Below are 20,051 nucleotides of genomic sequence, written 5' to 3'. Positions count from 1 at the left end.
GAACTCAAATTAGTGCAGCTGAAGGCTTTACGAAGGGATAAAGAGTATTTGATGCAGAAGTGGAATGTTAGCATCCTGTTGTACCCAAATGAACAATTATTCATGGCATCACAGAATGGTTTGGGTTGGAAGGTGCCTTAAAGCCCATCCAATTCCAATTGAGACACCAGGTAGCAATCGTTCTCCTTCAGAAGGCAGAAGTCACTCTCAGAGTGGAGGCTGATGAACCTGCAGCTTCAGGAGGTTTTTCTATATCTAAAGAATAGCCTGAACTTCGGCCATATTAGGATGGGGAAAGAATTCATTTATTTTAGCTAGTGTTTGTGCGGTTATTTAGTAATGGCTCTCAATAGTCAGGTTTTGTAAAGGCAAATTCCTTGTGGTTTCGTCTCTCCACAGAGATAGCTGATAGCTAGGAATTCTATCTCCAGCCTATGCATGCTTTTCATGCTTAGGGAAACTTCTTAATTAGTGCAAATACTTGAGTCAAACAGCAGAGTTCAAGCGTGACTGAAGCAGCCAGAGCCAAGGAACCTGGTGGCTCTGAAGGTCACTGTGTGGCCTCAGCTGCTGCTGCTTTGCTTAGCGCTTGGCACAGCCCGCGTGCCACAGGTTTGCCATGCTTCAGATCTGTGGGCAAGAAGTTGGGAGTTCCTGTTTCTTTCCTGTCTCCAAATGCCTTGATCTGTAAAACCAGCTGGGAACTGGGCCGGTTCCTCATGGTGCGCAGTTCTGTCAGTGTGTCTGACTGTGTGGCGGTGTGGGAGGAGGAAGCAGCTGCCCAGGCAAGCAGGAGGTGAAGCAGCGCACTTTGTGGGCAGTAAGGGCCAGGCTGGAAGAAAGCTGTTTCAGCCCCAGCTCCCTGTCTGTCTTTCATCTGTTTTCCCTGACCATGTCATTGGCCTTCGGGTCTGATATGCTCGACCTCGACCCAGACACAGCCAGTGGAGCTCCATGCCTGAACTTTCCTCACCAGGGGTGGGCTTTAGAGTTTGGGGTTTTGTTAAGTTCCTGTTGTAGGATCAATACTGGAGTAGTAGGGGAAGAGAGAAAAGGTTTGCATCTTTGATTTTTTATCTCTTTTCCTTGGTGCTATATGGATGAAGCCCGAGTGTATTTTATTTTCCAAAATGTCTTTCACCGACTCATGAAATGCACAGTTAAGATCTTGGTGATGTTTACAACCCCCCATCATTATCAGCACCCCGCTGCAGAACTACAGTTAGAGCCCAGAGAATGACTGAGCGCTGAAGATGGATGTTCGTGTTCTGCCTTTCTAATCCAGTCTCAGAAGCTGTTTGGGTACTGGAAATGATAAGAACACAAACCTTTTTTCTTCGTTTTCTTTTTTTAAAATCACTTTTAAAGCTACTGTGGTCTCGATCTTTTGTGATTCCTTTCCTGAGGTGAGTTCAATTCTTCATTTTAACCTAAAAGACTGTTTCCTGAGGAGTAGTGACTTGTCACTCGTGCTGCTTCTTCGTGTCTGTGGGGAACAAAACTCTTCTGAGAAGACCTGGCAGAGCATTGCCCAGCAAAGGAACAATGAATATTTCTTCTTACATCTCTGCATCACCTGTAGGAGGCCCCCAATTCCTCTGAAGGCAGCTTCCATCTTGTGGGCTAACTGAAGTGTGTTTGTAGGGGTGGGGAGAAGGAGAGGGAGGTATGCAAGAATATGAAGGAGGCAGCTAGGAAAAAATGGCAGCAATGGATTAGATTGGACTGTTGGAGCAGCTGGAGCTGCTGTGGGCAGGGATTTTTTGGCATAAAGCCTAAGAACAGCTCAATTCCAAAAAAGCAGCTGGCAAATTAGTGCAGTCTGGTAGTACAGACTGCATAGTGTGCACTTCTCTATCTTAAAGGGCTCGACTCATGCCTTTATTAGCTACTGGGATAGGAAAAGGCACATGAGATTACAGAAAGAAGGAACAGTGTAAGATGAGAAGGTGCAGGAAAGGAATATATTGGTGTGTGTAAATCCAGAATATTTCATGCACGTTTCCTAGGATGCAGCAGTCGTCTTCAATTGAAGTTCATAGATTTTCTATTGAAGCAAGGTACCAAAGTACTTCTAATTAATATCTGAGTCAAATTAAATACAGGTATGCTTCTCTGAATGTGAGCATCAAGTTTAAGCAGATAAATTTGACTAGCCCCAGATTAGGTTGATTTCGAACATGGTTTAAACTTCATTTGTTCCTGTAGTGTTGCATTAACAGAACTAAGTTTGCTTGAAGGCCTCTCCTACATACCTGACCCAAAGTACAGCTATTCCGATGTGCAGCAGTTTATACTGGAACAGGCTGAACCAGTCTAAAACTGGTTTAAGTAAGGTGAAGCTTCAAGGCTAGCAGGAAGGAGCGTGAGTCCCTGCCTGGGGACACCAGCTGGTGGAGGCCGGGCAGCAGTGCCGGCTCCTTGCCCGCTGCTAACTGGTGGTCCTGTTTTGTTCTCAGTGCCCGGCACATCAAGGTGCACGTTTGGACAGATGGCTTAAAATTCCTACTGGTTTGTGCAGAATGTGTGGAGGATCTGGCCAATATAAAGTTGCCTATTAAATCATATTCTCTACCAAGTCTGTCCACCAATGAAGGTCTGTCTGTTTTTCTTCTACGTGGCATTGGTGCTGTAAGTACCACATTTCCAGTCCAGCCCCCTTGTGCTTAATTAAAGAGCTGCTTAAATGCCTGGAATGTCTCCGTAATCTCAGCTCTGTGAAATACCGCTGCCTGTGGTCTAAGAGGAGGGGCAGAGGGACCAAGTACGGAAGATAAATCTTCTTCCCATCTTTCTAGAATTCTCTTCCACATATTAGGATAGAGAAAACAACAACAACAACAAAACACCCACAGAAGTCCAAGTGCCAATGCTTAAATGTAGTGCCAGCGTCTGGTTTTGAGGTCTTGGCTGCAGAACATTGCAGTGTTTCAAAAGGAAAACCTTGAGTCGCTGCAGCTTGCTGGGAAAGGACTGCATGTCCTACAGTAATTCTTTTCTTCTCTTTGGTTCTACAGCCTTATAAAGGGTCATTTCATTCTCATTAACTCTTTAATTCCAGATTAAGGCATTTAAAATCATTTCTAAAAGTCCTGTATCGAGCTGTAGCTCTACGTGACAGAATTCCATTCTTCACTAACGGGTAGAAAGTGTGAAAGGGCTGCGCTCAGTGTGCCTGAGCATGGAAATCCCATCTCTTGCGACGGCGTTGTTTTGGAGAAGGTCTGCGAAGAGAACGCTAGATGGCAGTGCGATACAGAGCGGCTCCTCGCTCGGGCTGCCCGCTCTCCTTGGCTGCCTGCAGAGAAAACGTGCGCTGATGGCAAAGCGAAAATCATCCCGTTTGTTCCACGCTCAAAGATTTGACTTTTGTCTCAAGAATTCTCCCCCTCCCTCCCTCCCACTCCCCTTCCTTCCTTCCCCTCTTTAGCTTTGCCAGTGTTCCCCATGGCTTTTCACAGCTCATCTTGAATGTATTTCTTGCTCTTCTGACAAGTTTGGCAGGTTTGGAACATAAAGCTTTATGAATGGTTACCATTGCTGCAACTGATTACCCTAAGAATCACATGATAGACAATAAATGGAACCACAAGTTCTAAGGGATTTTTTTCTACTTTTTTATTCCCTCAGCTTGGTTCTTGAGCACTTGCCATCTGTCACTATGCCACATAATCAAGTATTTGGGGCTTGTGCTGGACCTGCCATGACCGAGAGCCTGCCCTGCCTGCTAATTGTCATCCCTTGTAGGGATGGGTGGTGGGCCAGCACAAGTAATTTCTTTCCAGCTGCGCACTGGTTGAACGGGCTTCATGCAGCAGGAGCTCAGCCTGCGTTGCCTCTTGGCCTCTCCTCCATCAGGAGTTTGATAGCACTGTTTCCAAGCAGCGTGGCCAAGATCTCGTGGTAGTGCAGCAGGCTGTGGCCAGTTTAGTGGAGGCAGTCGCAAATAAAAGAACACTTCTACATGTTTTCACCTTGCTGCTTCCCAGCATTGCCAGTCGTGCAGGGTCTTTGTGAAAGGCAATGGTTAGGCCGGCACTGCTCAGGCTCTTGCAGCAAATGTTGAGTCTTTGTTGTAAGGAAAGGAACAAAGCAAGAACTACTGAAATAAACCATAAATCTCATTTCCTAATGGGCAGCATGGCCCCACATGTGTGGCAGACAGAGTGAGGTTCAGTGTGCAGTTTTATAGAGGCTGTCATGCTTTGGCTCTCTTCCCTGTCATGCCATGACAGTTGGGGATCTCACACTATTTTTAGGAGTCAGAGAACCAGAAACTTGCTCCTGCTTTGCAATTGATCAGCAGGAGATTTAGAACTGATGGGAGAAGTTCATTGGGCTCCGCACCACCCCGAATACTTTCTGTTGAAAAGCAATGACGAGCTCCTGCATCTTTGATCTCCTGTTGGCTGTTTCTTGCCAGTTCTGTCTAGCTTGCTTCAGCACTTGGGAAGGCACACCTGTCAGCTCAGGGCCATCCCATGCACTCATTCAAAGATAGTGTAGCTGTGCTTACGCAGTGTGACCTGCTTTGGCGCTTTGTTTCCTCTTTTGTCTCCTGCCTATTATGCCTTCAATAGCAATTTCCTTTGTTACGGATATTTTCTGCCCTTCTTTCAATGGCTACAGGACATGCCGGTGTCTGCTCCCAACGTGATCAACTGGTCTGAAAAGTAATGAAGAAACAGGCTGATGGCTCTGGTCTGCGCTGGACGTGAATTCATGGTGTCACTTTTTAGATACTATCATTCTTCATATAAGTGAAATAATCTGATAGATGCTTTTACCATCTGGTAAAAACAGCTCCCAGCGCCAACCAGCCCCTCTCTATGGTAAGACTGAATGAAAACATAGACTTCACTGGGAAGCATTAAGGTATGAAGGCAAGAAGAAGAAGACATTTAATCACTACTGGATCGTGGTAAGATGCGGAGGTGCATGCAGATGTGGGGAAACATTGGCCCCGAGACTTTTCAGTAGAATTTGCTTAATGCACAAGAAAGACCTACGTTAAATGGTTTGCCCTCATTCTGCCATCTTTTCTTTTTTGAGTGGTTCAGTCTTCAAAGAGGTTGAAGAGAGAGGCTGCTTATTTACACAAAAGATTAAGGCAAAACTTCACTGAGATTGTGATAACGCGTGGTCTACGTCTGTCAGAAGAGCAAGTGGTGATGGCTGGTTTGAAACTTTCATACGTGATGGCTGAAGAGTGGTTTTTGTATGAAAACTTAAGTAATTACTTGAGGGGTCAAGGAATCTATTTTTTAAAGAAAAATGTTTGCATTAATTCTGTAAATATTGTACTAACCATTCCGATGATTTTTGTCAGAGGAGAGCAGTTTTAAACGATTTGGCTTTAACTTCTTTGCAGGGTCACCCATAAGTTAGACAAATACTGAAGTAATTGATTTGAAGTACTTTGGTAACATTATGAGAACGCCATTAGCAAAACTCAGATCAGCATTGGTTTCTGCACCCAGATTAATACTGGCTGGGTGACAAAATCAGGAGCTATAATTCTCTCTTCCTGATGAAAAGCTAACCTAAGTCTGCTGGACCATCATGGCAGATCTTAAAAGTCAACATTTCTAGTGTTTTTCAAACTGGAATAAACTCCTGATCAAACTGTGTCAGAAAAACGGTATTTCCTTCTCTGTTTCAGAGATTCCAGTTTAAATACATAACTTATCAAAGCAAAAAAGGACAGAATTTCACTTTGGCTGATTTTACTTTACTGAAAATTTGGGGGGTAAAAATATACAATGCCATTTACATTACTTACTTCCAAACTAATAATTTCTCAAAAGGCTTCACCCGAGTGCTGCTCAAAGCCAGGAGCATTTGGATACCTCAGTCCTTTTCATTTTGAATAACGGAGTTTACGTTCCTGAAAGGCTTTGCTTTTGAAAAATATCAACCTCGATGTATCTGTGCCATGTCAGATGATTGCATTCATAAAGCATATCTTGTTCTTGAGGTAGTATAAAAGTCAGTTTTGTTTGAAAACAGTTAATCAAATGGCGGCTTTAACTCCTCATTTACTTTACAACGTGACACAAAGTAAATTACAAACGTGGGACTGAAAGGACCCTCTGGGTCACCGAGTTCATCCCTAATTCTGCAGCTGGATGTCCATGGCTGACCAGTCTACACCTTTCAGTAGGCTAAAAATACAAACGCAGAAGCGCCGTAAACACCACCTCATATATGCACAGAGGTTTCTGCAACACTGCTGTGTTCTGTCTTAATTTCACCTTGGTATTCTGGTTGTGGCTAGCAAACAGAGCCGCACTCACCGACAGACCAAGAGTCTGCTGGCTGCCACACGGGTTGGCTTTTAGCTAAAGAGGTCAGTAACACCTCCTCCTCCTCCTCATCAGCTGTGACTGTGGATAGTTGCAGATGAAGTGTAACTTTCCTGGTCAGGACACCCACAGTCCACCAGTGATCCGGGGCACTGCCCTTGTTTCACACGCAGAGACACAGAAGATTGGAGAGAAGCAAAGCGAGTGAGCCCAGCATTCTTACAGACCACTGATATCAGAGTAAGAGCAACAGGATTATTGTTTTCGCTAGCACAGCATTTAAAAGATGAGTAATGACTCTGTTGGCTTCCTTGGGGATTGCAAGATTTTTTGTTCCTGTGAAGATCAGGTTCTGGAAAGAGAAGGTGGCACACTGTGATCACAGCTTATCTATGATATCAGCCTGCTTCTGCTTTCAGAGAGTCCAGAGCACAACTTCATGTATTTTACCATCTGAATCAATTTGATCAATGAATCAATGAAAAAAGAATCGTCAGGCTGATGTATACCACTGAGACCAGAAATTGTAGGATTTGAAATCCCTCAGTGTTAAGGACTACAGTCCCTAGTACAAATTTCAGTCACTTACAAAGCAGGGATTAAAGACTAAGTGTTCCACTCTGCTAAAAAATCTGACGGCTGTACAAACAAGCTGCTGCAAGACCCGCGTCTTGGATGTCGGACGACTTTACTCTTATCTGCAGTTCCTTAGTTTTGTCTCTTTGCTGCTCTGTTCTTTATTTTTCTCTGGATTCCTTGCTGCTCTGGTAACTGGTGTTGGTGAATATGGAATTAACTTGTTTATGCCTAAGGTATCATTAAAAGAAAAAACAACAAACCACCCTACCTCAGTGGGGTTCATCTCAAAAGTATTTCCCCTCGAAAGCCACCTTTGATGAATCATTTATTCCCAGTTTTTTTCTAAATATAAAGTGAAAGCAACAGAATCAGCCTCAGTGCTGCCATAAATTTTAAATTTGTGTTGCCATTGCTGGTTTAATCTCACTGTGAATGAGAAATAAAGCAGTACCTCTTTCTCTGTAATTGAAAAGGCTCGGTTTCGGATTCATGAAAATGAAACTGCATAAATACTCAAAGACAAGTTACATTCATCTCCAAATCTCCATCTTCAAATTAAAAGTAGTCTCTTCAAAGAGAAAAAAAAATCATGCTCTGATCAAAATTCTGAGAGTTATAAATAAGGAATCTGTACACAAAGGAACTTTGTATATTCAGTAGAGGAGTGTCATATGATGGCACAAGCACATGAGGGTCACCCCGAGGATTACATCATCTGGAAGAGAACACAACATGCATCTCTTATATGAAAAGCATGTAGACAAAACCGTGTGTTAGCAAAGCCTTAGCTTCTTGGTCTCCAGTGTCTTGTTAGATGGATGAGAGGTTATTTTTACCCTTTTAACATTTATCTTTCCTGGACATGCAATATTAATCCTTACTTAACTGCACAGCCTACCATGTGGGAGAATTAATTTGTGTTGAGAGCACTCTTCTTGTAGAAGAATTTTAATGCATTGTGACAGGTAACTTTTTTCTTCTTGCAGGGAGAAAGAAACGAGTGTTTGTGTGAACTTCACTAACTGCTTCTGCTGTGTGTATGGGCCCTTTTCTCTTAGCCTTGTGTATATGTGCATTAGACACAAAGGGTTTGAAAACAATAGAAAATATCCCATGATAAAGGGAACATTCAGTGGATGTTGCCCAGCGCTTCAAAGCTTCAAGGGTGGAAGTATGCTGTGCTAAGTGCAGTTTGCATTTGTAAGTAAGATTTAATACAACTAAGGCTGTATGGTGCTCAGCAAGATGCAGTTTGGTGCAGAAGACAGCCAATCAGTGTATATTCTATTTAGCAGAAGCTTTGACTTCTGTGAAGTGAAGCCTGAGGACAGCAGAAGTGACAGAAGTGTTGGCAAGACAAACTAGTTCCTATTATGACTTCCTTCATGAGAGACTGAAGGGAGGCAGCTCTGACAGTCATGCGAGGAGGAAAGGCTGAACTTGGTGATGGATCTACAGCCTGCAGGTCAGTCGAAGGTTCAGCTCTATGCTTTTACTCCAACTGTGCCCCAGAGCCCCCTCCAGCCTTCGTTCCCCACACTTTTAAAAGATGGGATGCTTCTCAATTCAGGGGGAAAAACGCAACTAAGCTACATTCAGAGGAAGCGTCCCAGCAAACACCTTCCTGTTACAGAACGACTCCTGTGGCTGGTTTGCTTTTGCTGGTAGTGGCAGCCTATCTTCTCAGCAGCTGTTATTCCTTCAACTCCTTTGCAGAGCTGCAAAAAAGAGCACACCTTTCTTTGTTGCTTATGTACTGAAATTGCTCTCTGACTGCAGATTACTTACCCTACTTGAAGAAATGGCTTATTCTTAGATGTGAAGAAACTTACACTGGCCCTTTGTTGCAATGGCCACAACTTAATATTTGCTTAAATTGTAAATTTCCTTCAGAAGTATTCATTGAATTCAACAGATTCTGGTCAGAAGTGCAAATTAAATACTGCCCATGCCCAGACTGTAAGAGTTGAGAGCACCGCCGATGAAAAATTCCCTAACTCTTTGAGAAAGTAAGCCAATCAAACCCAAATGCTGGATAGGATGAGGAAAGAAATGCACAGGAAATAAAAGAACCCTTTTAAGGAATGATGGTCATTTGCTCTTATGGTGCCATATCAAATATGCTTAATGTAAACGATTGTTTATCTTAGCTCAGTACCTTGTAGCAAGGACCTCATTTTCCTGAGAGCAAAGAACTTGGATATTGTCCAACAGTTGTTAAGCCTGTTTCTGCTGAACATGGGCCATGTCTGACAACTGTGTAACAGTAACAGGTAAGCTGGATCTGCTCTGATAAGAAAGTCCTTCAGAGATGATCAGTCTTGTTGAACTAAAGGACAGGACTAATTTCAGGGAGCTACGACTATTTTGAATAGCAATACAAAGAGTTTAATCTCTGAAATGGCTGGTTGCGTATTACTTTCGTATATGTGTAATAGTGCTTTGAGGCAGGATCTTGAATGTAATAGATGGGATTCATCAAAGCAGTGTCAAGAAATCCAGATTGGCTCCTTGCTGGTAAGTCTTTTTCAGACTGCCTTCCTCTGGTTTAGCTAGTCCTTATTCATACTTCCTACTCCAGAACTAGCCGTTATATTCCGAAATAATTAGTCCAAAGAAATCCACTTTTATGAATTTTATCACAGAACTGTTCAAGAAACGTGTAGATGTGGCACTGAGGATGTGATCAGTGGGCGTGCTAGGGATAGGTTGATGGTTGCTGACCTTTGTGGTCTCCTCCAACCATTCTGATTCTTTTGCTGACAAGGCCCACAGCAGTGAGTCAGTGCCGGCCTTCAAGCAGCACTGAAAGCCCTTATGGCGGGGGGTGGTTTTCCGGGAGGAGGCCAGCTGGGCTGTTCGAGAGGACAAAGCACCAGGGCTCATCTTCTCTTCGCTCTCCACCCTGCGAGCCAAGGAAAGGACAGTGGTGTTGGGCACTGTCTGTGGCCATGTGCTCCTTCGGCTCGGCCTCGCCACACGCCCCGCGCCTCAGCAGCTGCACCGCGAGGACTCAGCATTGCAGGCAACAGCTGGTGAGGCTGCCTGCAGCCTTTGGAAGCTTCACACCACGTTGCTTTTGTACACAGGACTGTGGGGCTTTGCCCAGCAAAACGCACAAAACCCTCCCTGCTGCACGGAGGGTCGCTCGCCCGAGAAGCCGGCTGGAGGGGCAGCAGCGGCCGTCCCTCAATACCGCAGCCTTCTGCCCGGGCAGCGCCCCGCAGCTCCGTCCCCTCGGGCCCCTCTTTCCCCCGCGGGGCTCGGCGCCTGTACCCCCGCCCCGAGGCCCGCAGAGCGGCTCGCGAAGCGCCGCGCTCCCCTCCCCCGGGCCGGGAGCCGCACCTGGCCGCAGGGCGGCCGGCCCCTCCCCGCCCGCGGGTCCCGCTCGCCGCCTGGGCCGGGCCGGGCCGCGCCGGGGCGGGCGGCTCGCAGCCGAGGCGCCGCGAGCCCCTCCCGCCTCCGCCGCCTTCGGGGGCGCCTCGTCCCGCTCGCGGCGCCTCACGGCGCGATGCAGCTGCAGTGGGAGGGAGAGGAAACCCACCCCCCTCGCCCGGCGGCCGCCTTTGTAACCGCTCAGCCCGGCGCGCCGCCCGGCCCGACTCGCCGCGGCTCGGGGAGCGCCGGAGCGCGGCGGCGGGAGCAGATGGAGCCGGAGGGTAAGGACGCGGGCAGGGGCAGGGGCGGGTAAGGAGCGCCGCCGGACCCCGCGTCCCCGGGGAGAAGTTTCCCGCCGCCTTCTCCTCGGCGGAGGCCGGGGGCGGTCGGGGGCCGCGGGGAGCGCCCGGGCGCGGGCGGCGGGGGCTCGGCGGACGGAGGCCGGCCCCCGGGCGGCCCCGCTCCAGGTGTGCGCGGCCGGAGGGCAGCGCGTCCCGCCCTCCCCCTTCCCCCGGCGGCTCCGGGCCCTCTGTCGGCCCGGGGGGGCGGGTGAGGGGGGGCGCGGGGCCGAGCGGGGCGGCCGGCGCGGTGTGGGAGCGCTGCGCTCCGCTCCGCTCTTCCTCCCGCCGTGGCGCTGCGCTCGGCTGCAGGCCGGGCCGCCCCGCTCGCTCCCGCACCTTTGTTGGGCTCGTCCCGCGCTGTCCGGCGGCCGCCGAGCTGCGGCCGGGTATTTTTAGTTCTCCGAAAACCACATAAAACCGGTTCTGTGAAACTCTTCTTCGGGTAGGGCTATTATTAACCGAGGAGATCAAATTTATTTCCTGCCGATCCATATTTAGGCGTCGCGAAATGCCAAGTTTTTGCTCCGCTCTCTCCTTTTTAAATACCTTTTGGAGCTGTTAGTGCTTCTAATGTAAACCATTTCTAGTTGCAAATTGGAAAGCTCTGAGCCATAATGGGCTGTTGCGTTGAGCTGGCTGTCTCCCCTGAGCACTACGTTCTCGTGCAAAAAGAAAAGGAAAAAAACCCTGAAAATCCTTACGAGATTCGTGTTTAGAGAATTGGCTGCATACATCGTAGCTGTTTTTTAAACCTCGGTACCTAAGTCACATTTTCCATTCCAAATATTAAGAGTGGTTAAACTGTGTTAAAGGGATACGCTCTACCTTCGTTCCTGTGCAGGCTGGGGGGAACTTTAACACAAAGGAAAATGGCTCTACAGTTGGAAAGAATTGGAGGCAAACGTCTTCTTGCAGTGCCTGAAACGCAGCAGCACCAAGGAGTGAAAGAGACCATTGGCAATTGTTAGTGAGCAGAGCTGGGTTTGTTGTCCACACAGAGAAGTGGGCACAATGCAGATGGAATATGTACTGCTCAACACACTGATAAAAGTGTTTTTTATGCTCGTTATAAGGTGCGTATTTTAGTTTCCATCCTGTTTGTGAGGATGCTGTATTTACACAGATGATACTCTAACCAGGAGAGCTGTGTTTGTAACATCATGGGCTGACATGAGCGAGCTGGTTTTGTTTGTATTTCTTTTAGCTTAATAAAGCTAGAGATAAGTGATTAAAATTAAATTGAGTTCAAAGAAAATCCTTTTGAAGGAAGAATCCAAATATTTCAAAAATGGAATTTCTCCTCTGCCGTGCTTCTTGGTGGGTGAAGGCTGGACAAACCCCAGGAAGATGATTGTGAGTTGCAGACCTGCTGATGTTCCCCCTCTGCTCTGGCTCCAGGGACACCCAGTCTGGCCTATGGCATCTCCTGAGCAACTCGGTAGCGAGCTGCAGTGTGCTGGGTTTGCAGACAGGTCCTGCAGTGCGGACTGACACCTGCAGGAGGTGGTCTGGGATACCTGCGTTAGCAGCCTGTCTCCATTAGTTACAGAAGGAGCCAAAGGTCTCTAGTTAGATGTTGGTAGATAGGCGCTATAAATATCCCACCGTGTGCACGAACGTGTAGTTTTGGTGACCGTGGTTGGCTTTGGTGAGTGAGTTATTTCTGTTTTCAAAGTTAGAGTGGCTGGAGTGTGGTGATTGGTGTCAGTGATGTCTGCAGATGCAGAGCTTGCTTGCTCTTGTGCGTTTGATCAGGTGTGTCCTGCTTGTTGAGCCCAGGCTCAGTCCAGACTGGACTTCAGGAGGAAGTTGGAATCAGATCTGTGTGGCACCTTGCATATCTTGCCAGAAATGAATGCAGGACCTTGTCTTTACAGATGAGCTCTGCGTCTTTACAGATGTGTAGATACAAGCCCGGTATGGTATCATCCTCCACAGAGGTGGGAAGAAAGATAGGAGGTGGCAGCAGGGTACCTTTTCCTTAAGGAAGATCCAGTGTGGTCTGGCAGTGCCACAGGAGGGGCTGACCTGCAGAGCTCTTGTGAGTGTCTCCTGTACCACGTCACTGAAGGTTGAGGTTTGAAAGTGTTTTTGGTCTTGAAATCTGTCACAGATGTAGGAAAAGATTTTCTGTTCCAGCCAATGGAAGTGATTAATTCAACAGAGCAGTGATGGTCCTCGTGGCTTCTCATGTGGGATGAGCTTCTGTAGCGTGATCAAAGAGGAGGAAGAGTCCTAAGGCAGTAGCAGTGGGAGCAGGTTATTGGGACCCTGGGACACCAGGAAGAAAAGCACAGGAGGTCGGAATCCAAGGTGATAACTTCTCACTTGTGCATTGTTTGCATTGCAGTATTTTCAGGATGGGCTTTGTGGCTGCTTTTTGTTTGTTTTCAGTGCAGCCCTAGGTTTTTATACTGCAAGCTCCACGATTGAGTTCTTAGTTGTTTGTTTTTGGGAAACCTTTGTTCTCAAGCAAGCTGTGTGGGATGGGGTGATCTGGAGATTGCAGCCTTCTGAAATCCTATCTAAAATTCATACATTTCCCTCTGGTTTTCAATGAAAACCAAACGGCGTCCTTGGGCTGTCCTTGGAAACGGTTCTGTCCTTCTGCATGAATCGGTTCGATGGGTGAACGCTCTTGTTCCTGACTGAAGCATAACTGCTGCTGCTGACCCTGCTGGATGGCAATGAATGTATTGCCTTCAAATTGTTTGTACCTACTTGTGATGGCGGAATCTTGTGGAGACCACCAGACAGCAGTCATGCTGGTGCAGATGGTCCTCCTTTGGTTGGTGTGCCTGCATAGTCCTTATGTGAATCAAAAGGACAACGAGTGTTAATGTAGCTGTGGTGTGATTAATGCTTTGTTTCTCTCCAGCTGTAAACTTTTCAAATGCTTATGAATAAGATTCATTTGCTTCCTCAGGCTGTTCTGTAAACAATTTAAATATTCTTCTTTTACAAAATAATAAAAACTTTTAAGATTGTAAGACCATTAAAGAGAGGTGGTCGATAAAAAACAAGTAATAAATGCTTCTATTTTGCATGACTGATTGCAGATATTGTACTGGGGCTCTGAGTTGTTGACTATGTGAATACTAACTTACCTGAGTGCAATAAACAATGTTGTAGATTAAAAGTAGTAATAACTACTGTGGCATTTGCTTTTGTTGGCGTTATCAAATTTTAATGTGAAAGTGAATGCTTTGCTTCAGAGACCTTGGTTTATGATTATTGTCTCGTGACGAATGATGGTGCTATGTGCAAAATATCTCTCCTATTCCAAATTCCCTGAACTTCCTTTTAAATGAAAAATTAACATCATTTATTTTTCAGACGCGGAAACACAGAGAATTTGAGATAGCCTGAGATAGGGTGAACTGAAGTACAGGTGGGTGAGAGAGGACGGATGACGAGGGAGGTGGTGGAGCTCCTCAGCTGCTGTCCCCATGAGGTGGCCGCCATCCATCCGTGCTGCTCTCCCAGCTCCAGCTCTCAGCACTCAACTTCCTTGTTCCCCTCCCCAGCTCCCTGCTAGGCACTGAGCTCGGCTCAGCCAGACATGGCACCCCACACCTCCACCACCACGAAAATCTCCCATGAAATTGGGTCTAGATGTTTGCACATCAGCATTGCATTCTCTGCAGCCTACAGTAATCGGCAGGCAGTCCTGGCAAGCACTGCCTGCTTTGGGGGTTATGAGGAGTGAAACCTGAGAAGGCCTTTGTTGGTGTAAGTATTGTGGAGGTGTGCTGGGGAGTGCTTGAGGGGAAGCGTTCTGCCCCTCCTTCCTAAAGAGAGCCTACAAACAGGAGGGGAATCAACTCTTTGAAATGGTTGATAGCTGCAGGACAAGGGGAAATGGTTTTAAGTTCAGGGAGGGGAGATTTAGGTTGGTTGTCAGGGAAGTTCTTTACAGAGAGAGCAGTGAGGTGCTGGAACAGGCTGCCCAGAGAGGCTGTGGATGACCCGTCCTTGGCGGTGTTCAGGGCCAGACTGGTTGGGGCCCTGGGCAGCCTGGTCCAGTATTAAATGTGGAGGTTGGTGGCCCTGCCTGTGGCAGGGGGATTGGAGATTCATGATCCTTGAGGTCCCTTCCAACCCTGGCCATTCTGTGATTCCTTCTACCCCCACTCCCCATCCCTCTCTTACAAGAGGTTTAGTGTAACCATGCTACCATATCTGCATTTTATTCTTTGCAATGTCTTAAAATTTAATGGGTCTTTGAGTTTTATTCCTCGTTTGTACTCTGTGCTCAGCATCCTTAGGATACTGCGTGCTGTATCTCAGTGCTGGAAGGCTGTGGCTCCGCAGAGAAGAGCTCATGCAGGGAGTCCTGCCCTGCAGCACTGAATGGAGGCAGGGGCTGATGCTCCCTTCCGTTCCCTCCCTGGCATGGCCATTGCTTCCTATGGGCAGTATTCGCTGTGTACTTCTGTGGGAAGCACCCAGGGTGCACTGCTGTGAACTGGCTTCCCAGTAATGACAGTATTTACAGCGCATTGCCTCTGCGGTCCCTGACCACTACCACTCAAAATACTTCCTGCTTTTTCTTCTGGTGCACTGACTGTTGTTGCTATTTTGGTCATTGTGCAAAATGCAACCCTATTTCATTTATTGATATTTGCACTTACTTGTTTCTGGGGTTGCACTGAATTATTTGGCTTCAGTCAGTGGTGCGTGGCAGCGGGCTGGTGATGGAGCAGGCTGAGCAGTGCTGGGAAGAGGAGGAGGTTTGCTCAGCATAACTTCAGTCGTTTCACATAGGATTCCCTGTACGCTCCTTGGGGTGCTCAGAGAGGTGGTTACACAAACTCACTGCCTCCAGAAGCTGTGTTAACAGAGAGCTGAGCTGCCTGCCTCAGGGCCTGGAATGCTGCAACCCCCTTCAGGGTGTCTTTGCAGGAGCATCCCTGCATGATGGCAGCAGATTGCTTCTTCCATTTGTGTTACTTGGTCAGACACGCTGGCCAGTAATGTGGTCGACTGCAATATAAAACAGTTGCCCAAGTCTAACTTTCCTTTTGCATGAATGCACTTAATGCTGCCTGAGAGACGTAGTGCACGCTGGTGGGAGGAGTAGGGAAGCCTGGGCTCAGCGTGGCCGGCACCCTGAGGAGCTTGGCAGCCTTCCTGGGCTCCTCTCTGTAGCTGTGTCGTGCAGCGATTGCCTGGAGAAGGAGTTTTTCTGTCTGGTAGGAATCTGTCAGGCACTGAGACAGCCTTTGTGACTTTCTTTAGATGCTGGTGACTTTCTGGAGCACTCAGAGTTCATAAAAGTGAGAATGGCCATTTCTAAGTTTTCGCATTGCGCGGGTTTGTACAGCGCACTGCAGTGTTAGAAGTATTGATTGCAGCGCTGGGGCGAGCTCTTGACGCTGAGTAAGAAGCTGTCATCAGGCAGCGAATGGAATAATGTACGATTCATGGTCTTCGAATCTGCTATTAGTAGTAGGAAAAGGCATTTCCTTGGATGACAGAATCTTGAAGGCGTTAACAGAGAGGGATGGAGCAGACGACAGGAAACGGCTGCGAGAGGCGAGCGACTGTTCACTGGTTTGGGTCCTCGTGAATTGCAGTGCGGACAGAAATAGCGACGTGACTGAAATTACACATTAAAGGCTGAAGCTTCTCCTTTTGAAATGTGATTCCTGTGAAGTGCAGTCCTTCTGAAATTCTTTGCATTTCCTCAGAGTCTGATTTGACACATCTCAGAAATTCTTTGAGTTAATGAAGATAGAAGTACAGAGTGTCTTTATGCTGGACTGCTGAGTGATTTTTTTTCACGGCATTTGCCTTTTTTCTCTCGACGAGCATTTTGAGTTGCTGAAGTATACAGAGCCACTGTGCTATGTGTAGCTATACATGAATCTGCTGTTATTTGTGGTGCTCATTGATCTGTTTAATTAATGTGTAAGGCTGAAACACTGAGACTTTGGACTCTGGTTCAGCATTAGCCTGTTATGGGAAACCCAACCTACATCCTTTGGACGAGCACTCAGACACAGCATGGGTGCAGCATGCCCTTCTTTGCACATCATCATGGCGAGCTGTATGGAGACTTGGTGCCTTTCTATTTCCAAAAGTCCAAAGAGCCAAGCAGTCCCAGTATTGTTTGGAAGGTAGAGAGACATGTAAATGTCAGAGGTTTCTCTGGCTTTTTTCAGGCTCCTGAAAAGCAGGCAGGTGTCTAACTGTAATGAAGGAATTTAACACTGGGCACTAGTTTTTTTAAACTCTTGGCCTCTCTTTATTCTTTCTTTTTGAGCTTGCAGGCTCTGAGCAGAAATTCTCTCTTGGTAACTTAACCCTGAGCAAATATTTACATTCATGAGATTCTTGCTACTTCAGCAATCGTTCTGGGCCTTGAGGTTGGAACGGGGTGAAAGTTACTGTACCAAACATTGGGGATGGGGAAAGAGAGAGGAAAGGAGGCCTGAAGAAGGTTCCAGATGTGGTTTTACCATGCTTGGTAAGAATCACCTGCTCAGTGTGTTTTGATTGTCGCTTCACAAACATCGCAGCATTCCACAATAAGTTCTGCAGAGATACGATGTCACCTACTGCCATCCCTGCGTGTATCTGAAGGTGCTTTGAGTCTGGAATTTCATCCATATCTTCAAAACAGTGAATGAAAATGTTAGTGTTAAACTGAAGTGAATGGAATAAAGGGACGGCTGAGGTGGAAAAGAAGGAAAAGGTAAGTAAAAGGTAAGTAAGGAAAGGGCAGGTGTCCCCATGAGGTGGCTGCCATCAATCCATCTGCTCATGGTTCAGTGGGTAATATTGGTGGTAGGTGAATGGTTGGACTAGATGATCCTAGAGGTTTTTTCCAACCTTTGAAATGCAGAAACCACTGAAAAAAGGAAGAAGAGAATTTGAGGAATGTACATTTGAAATTGAACCTATGAACACCACAGAAATGAAAGAGAGATGCTCCACTGCACAGAAGAATAGAGAACTGAATAAACAAGGTGAAAATGGAATTATGTATTTGTGGATTTCATCCAGACCTCTGCCTCCTATTCTTTTGTCTTCTGGATGCTGCTGTTGTCCCACAGTGTGCCCAGCGCTGCCTGCATCGATCTGGAAAAGAGTGAGGAAGGCAGTGAACTCGGTTCTCTCACTTGCAGAGACAGGCAGGTTCCTCAGGGTGCTTCAGCATGGCTGAGCACCAGCATAGCTTCCTCTCTGAAGCCCATCTCTGCTGTCCTCTACCTGGCATGAAACCACAAAGCCAGCACAAGCAGTGCATTGTGTTCCAGTAAATTTGTGACGGCAGTGGGATTGTGCCCCTGCAGTCAGATTTGTGCCGGAGCTGATGTGGTTCTGCCCAGAGCTCCTGGAGCTGTGGCAGGATCTGCAGTTACTGACACTGATTAAAGGTCTGGCCCCGGGCTATAACAGCAGATAGCTACATGTTGGAACTGTTACCCTTTGCATTGAAGTAGCGTATATGGTTTTTCTATTTAAATATTTTCCCTTTTTTTCCTGTTTGTGGAATATCTGCAAAGCCCTGGGTTGGGGGTGGATGAATTTGCCTAGAGGAAAATCTCAGCTTTCCAATTTCCTGCTGGAGCCAGGTGTGCCACCTCTGTGCATCGCTCGCGCTGGCTGCGGGAGTCGTTCTCTTGGTTGAAGTTTCCCATGGAGAAACAAACAGTGCTGCCTGCTGAGCCCTTCTGTATCTGTTTTATTAATCGCTATTGAAATTCTTACAGCCAGCTCCTGAGCTGTAAAAGTGCGGAGCCAAATACGGAAGTTGAGGGCGAACAACAGCCCCTTGCTATTATGCACTTCAGAAATTAATTTCTTAAAAGTATCTTCAACTTCAGCAAATACATGTCTAGCCATTCCTAGTTTTCTAATGAAGTGTTCACAAGCGACCAGCCAGGGGAGGGTAAATTTTCCTTAGAATGAAAAACTGGTAATAAAAGCCTGCCTCATCCCTGGAATGGCTGGAATTGGGTATTTGGTCGGAGTTAGAGCTGCTTGGTTTTGATGATTGTGCAGTCAGAGGAGTTGCTTCACATGGAATGCAGAACAGATGCTCTTCTATTCACTTGAAAGAGAAGACAGAGACAGTTTTTTAATGTGTGTTTTCCAGACCATGGAAATCCTAAGAGTTATTTTAAAAATTGCTCATCTTCTTGTGAGGACAAAGAATCTGCACAAGTGAATTTTGAGGCTAAAGGATCTGTTTTGTTAATCTTTGTTTTTGTCCAGTGTTTGTGCTCTGCCAGTGGCCACAGCCACGGTATCCTTGGGGAGTAGGGTCCACCATTGGTGTTCGCAGGATGCAGAGACATAAGAAGAGCTTGTTGCCTTCATTTCTGGGTTGGCTCTGATTTGTTAGTTTGATTGTTCTTGGCAAGCAGAAATCACCTGAGTGGTTCCACTGCTCAAACTCTTAAAATGTTGTATTTTGGCAACAAACACGAGGAGGTGGGGAATGTTCAGCCCGGCTGCTGTGTGCACCAGCAGAGTACTGCATTTTGAATCCTAATTGACTCTCACAAATAAGAAACCTGCAGGTAAGTCACCTTCAACTGCAGCACAGCATGTACTGTTTTGATGGCTCCTTTTTCTTCCTCTTCTCCTTGCTCAGCTGGGTTACAAAGAAAACCACTGTCAAAAATAGAGCGTGACTGTGTTAAATAGTGAACTGTGGTAATAGGACCTCTATAAGGTATTGTCTTGTTTTATGTTCAGTGGGGGGTTGGAGACCCAGGAGCCAAAGATGGTGTCTGTAATTTGGAAATGACATGGTGAAATATGCTTTAAGATGACAGCACAGGCTGCTTTTAAGCATTGCTCTTTGTTTTCTGCTACATCCACTTTTGCACATACATTGCTCAGGTCTCCCAGGCCCAGGTATCAGCTGCTAAGAGCTCGCTCCAGGTTGTCCGGACACATGAGGTTGCATGCCTTCACCTCCTGATTCACTCCATAAGCTTCTTTGGATGACACTCAAATCCTGTTGATTTTTCTGAGCTTTCCTGTTCACCTCGTTGTCCTGCTCCAGGCCAGCTGAGTTACCCTTGTTTGCTGCTGGAGGAGAACCGTCCACCTTCCACGAGTTTTTTCCATTTCCTTCTGTTCCAGGTCTGTTACCTCTCCTCTTCCCACATGGTTCTGTAGTACTGTTGTTCTTCAGGATATTCATGCTGGAATCTTTTTCCAAGATGTGTTTTTTGTGCAGCATCTGCTTGGCTGGCGGTATGTCTTAAACATTTGTAAGCTGCTGCAGTGATGGGCAAACATGATGTTGATCTGCATATCCGACCGGTGACCAGATTGCAAAAATGCACGTTGGTGCTTGCAGCCTTTTAAAACTGTAGGGTTTAGATCAGAAGTTCACTGTTTAAGTGGCTCATTTGCACGCAGTGCATTAACTGCATCTTCGTGCTGCCTCTTCGCCTGGCTTCTTTTTTTCCCCAGAATTTAA

General features: G+C 46.7%; 1 protein-coding gene across 1 annotated transcript in view; it reads left to right on the top strand.

The window, feature by feature from the left end:
* Positions 1 to 10,395: 10,395 nt before the first annotated feature.
* The window catches only part of FGD3 (FYVE, RhoGEF and PH domain containing 3), a gene marked incomplete at both ends in the record, with an annotated part of 106,531 nt that continues 96,875 nt past the window's right edge, over positions 10,396 to 20,051 (top strand). Inside the window, one exon of the mRNA XM_079540416.1 lies at positions 10,396 to 10,543. Coding sequence (XP_079396542.1) covers positions 10,396 to 10,543 — 148 coding nt within the window. The remainder of the gene's footprint in view (positions 10,544 to 20,051) is intronic.

Source organism: Tetrao urogallus (assembly GCF_951394365.1).
Source record: "Tetrao urogallus genome assembly, chromosome: 10".
Taxonomy (NCBI): domain Eukaryota; kingdom Metazoa; phylum Chordata; class Aves; order Galliformes; family Phasianidae; genus Tetrao; species Tetrao urogallus.
This window is presented reverse-complemented; position numbering and strand designations above follow the sequence as displayed.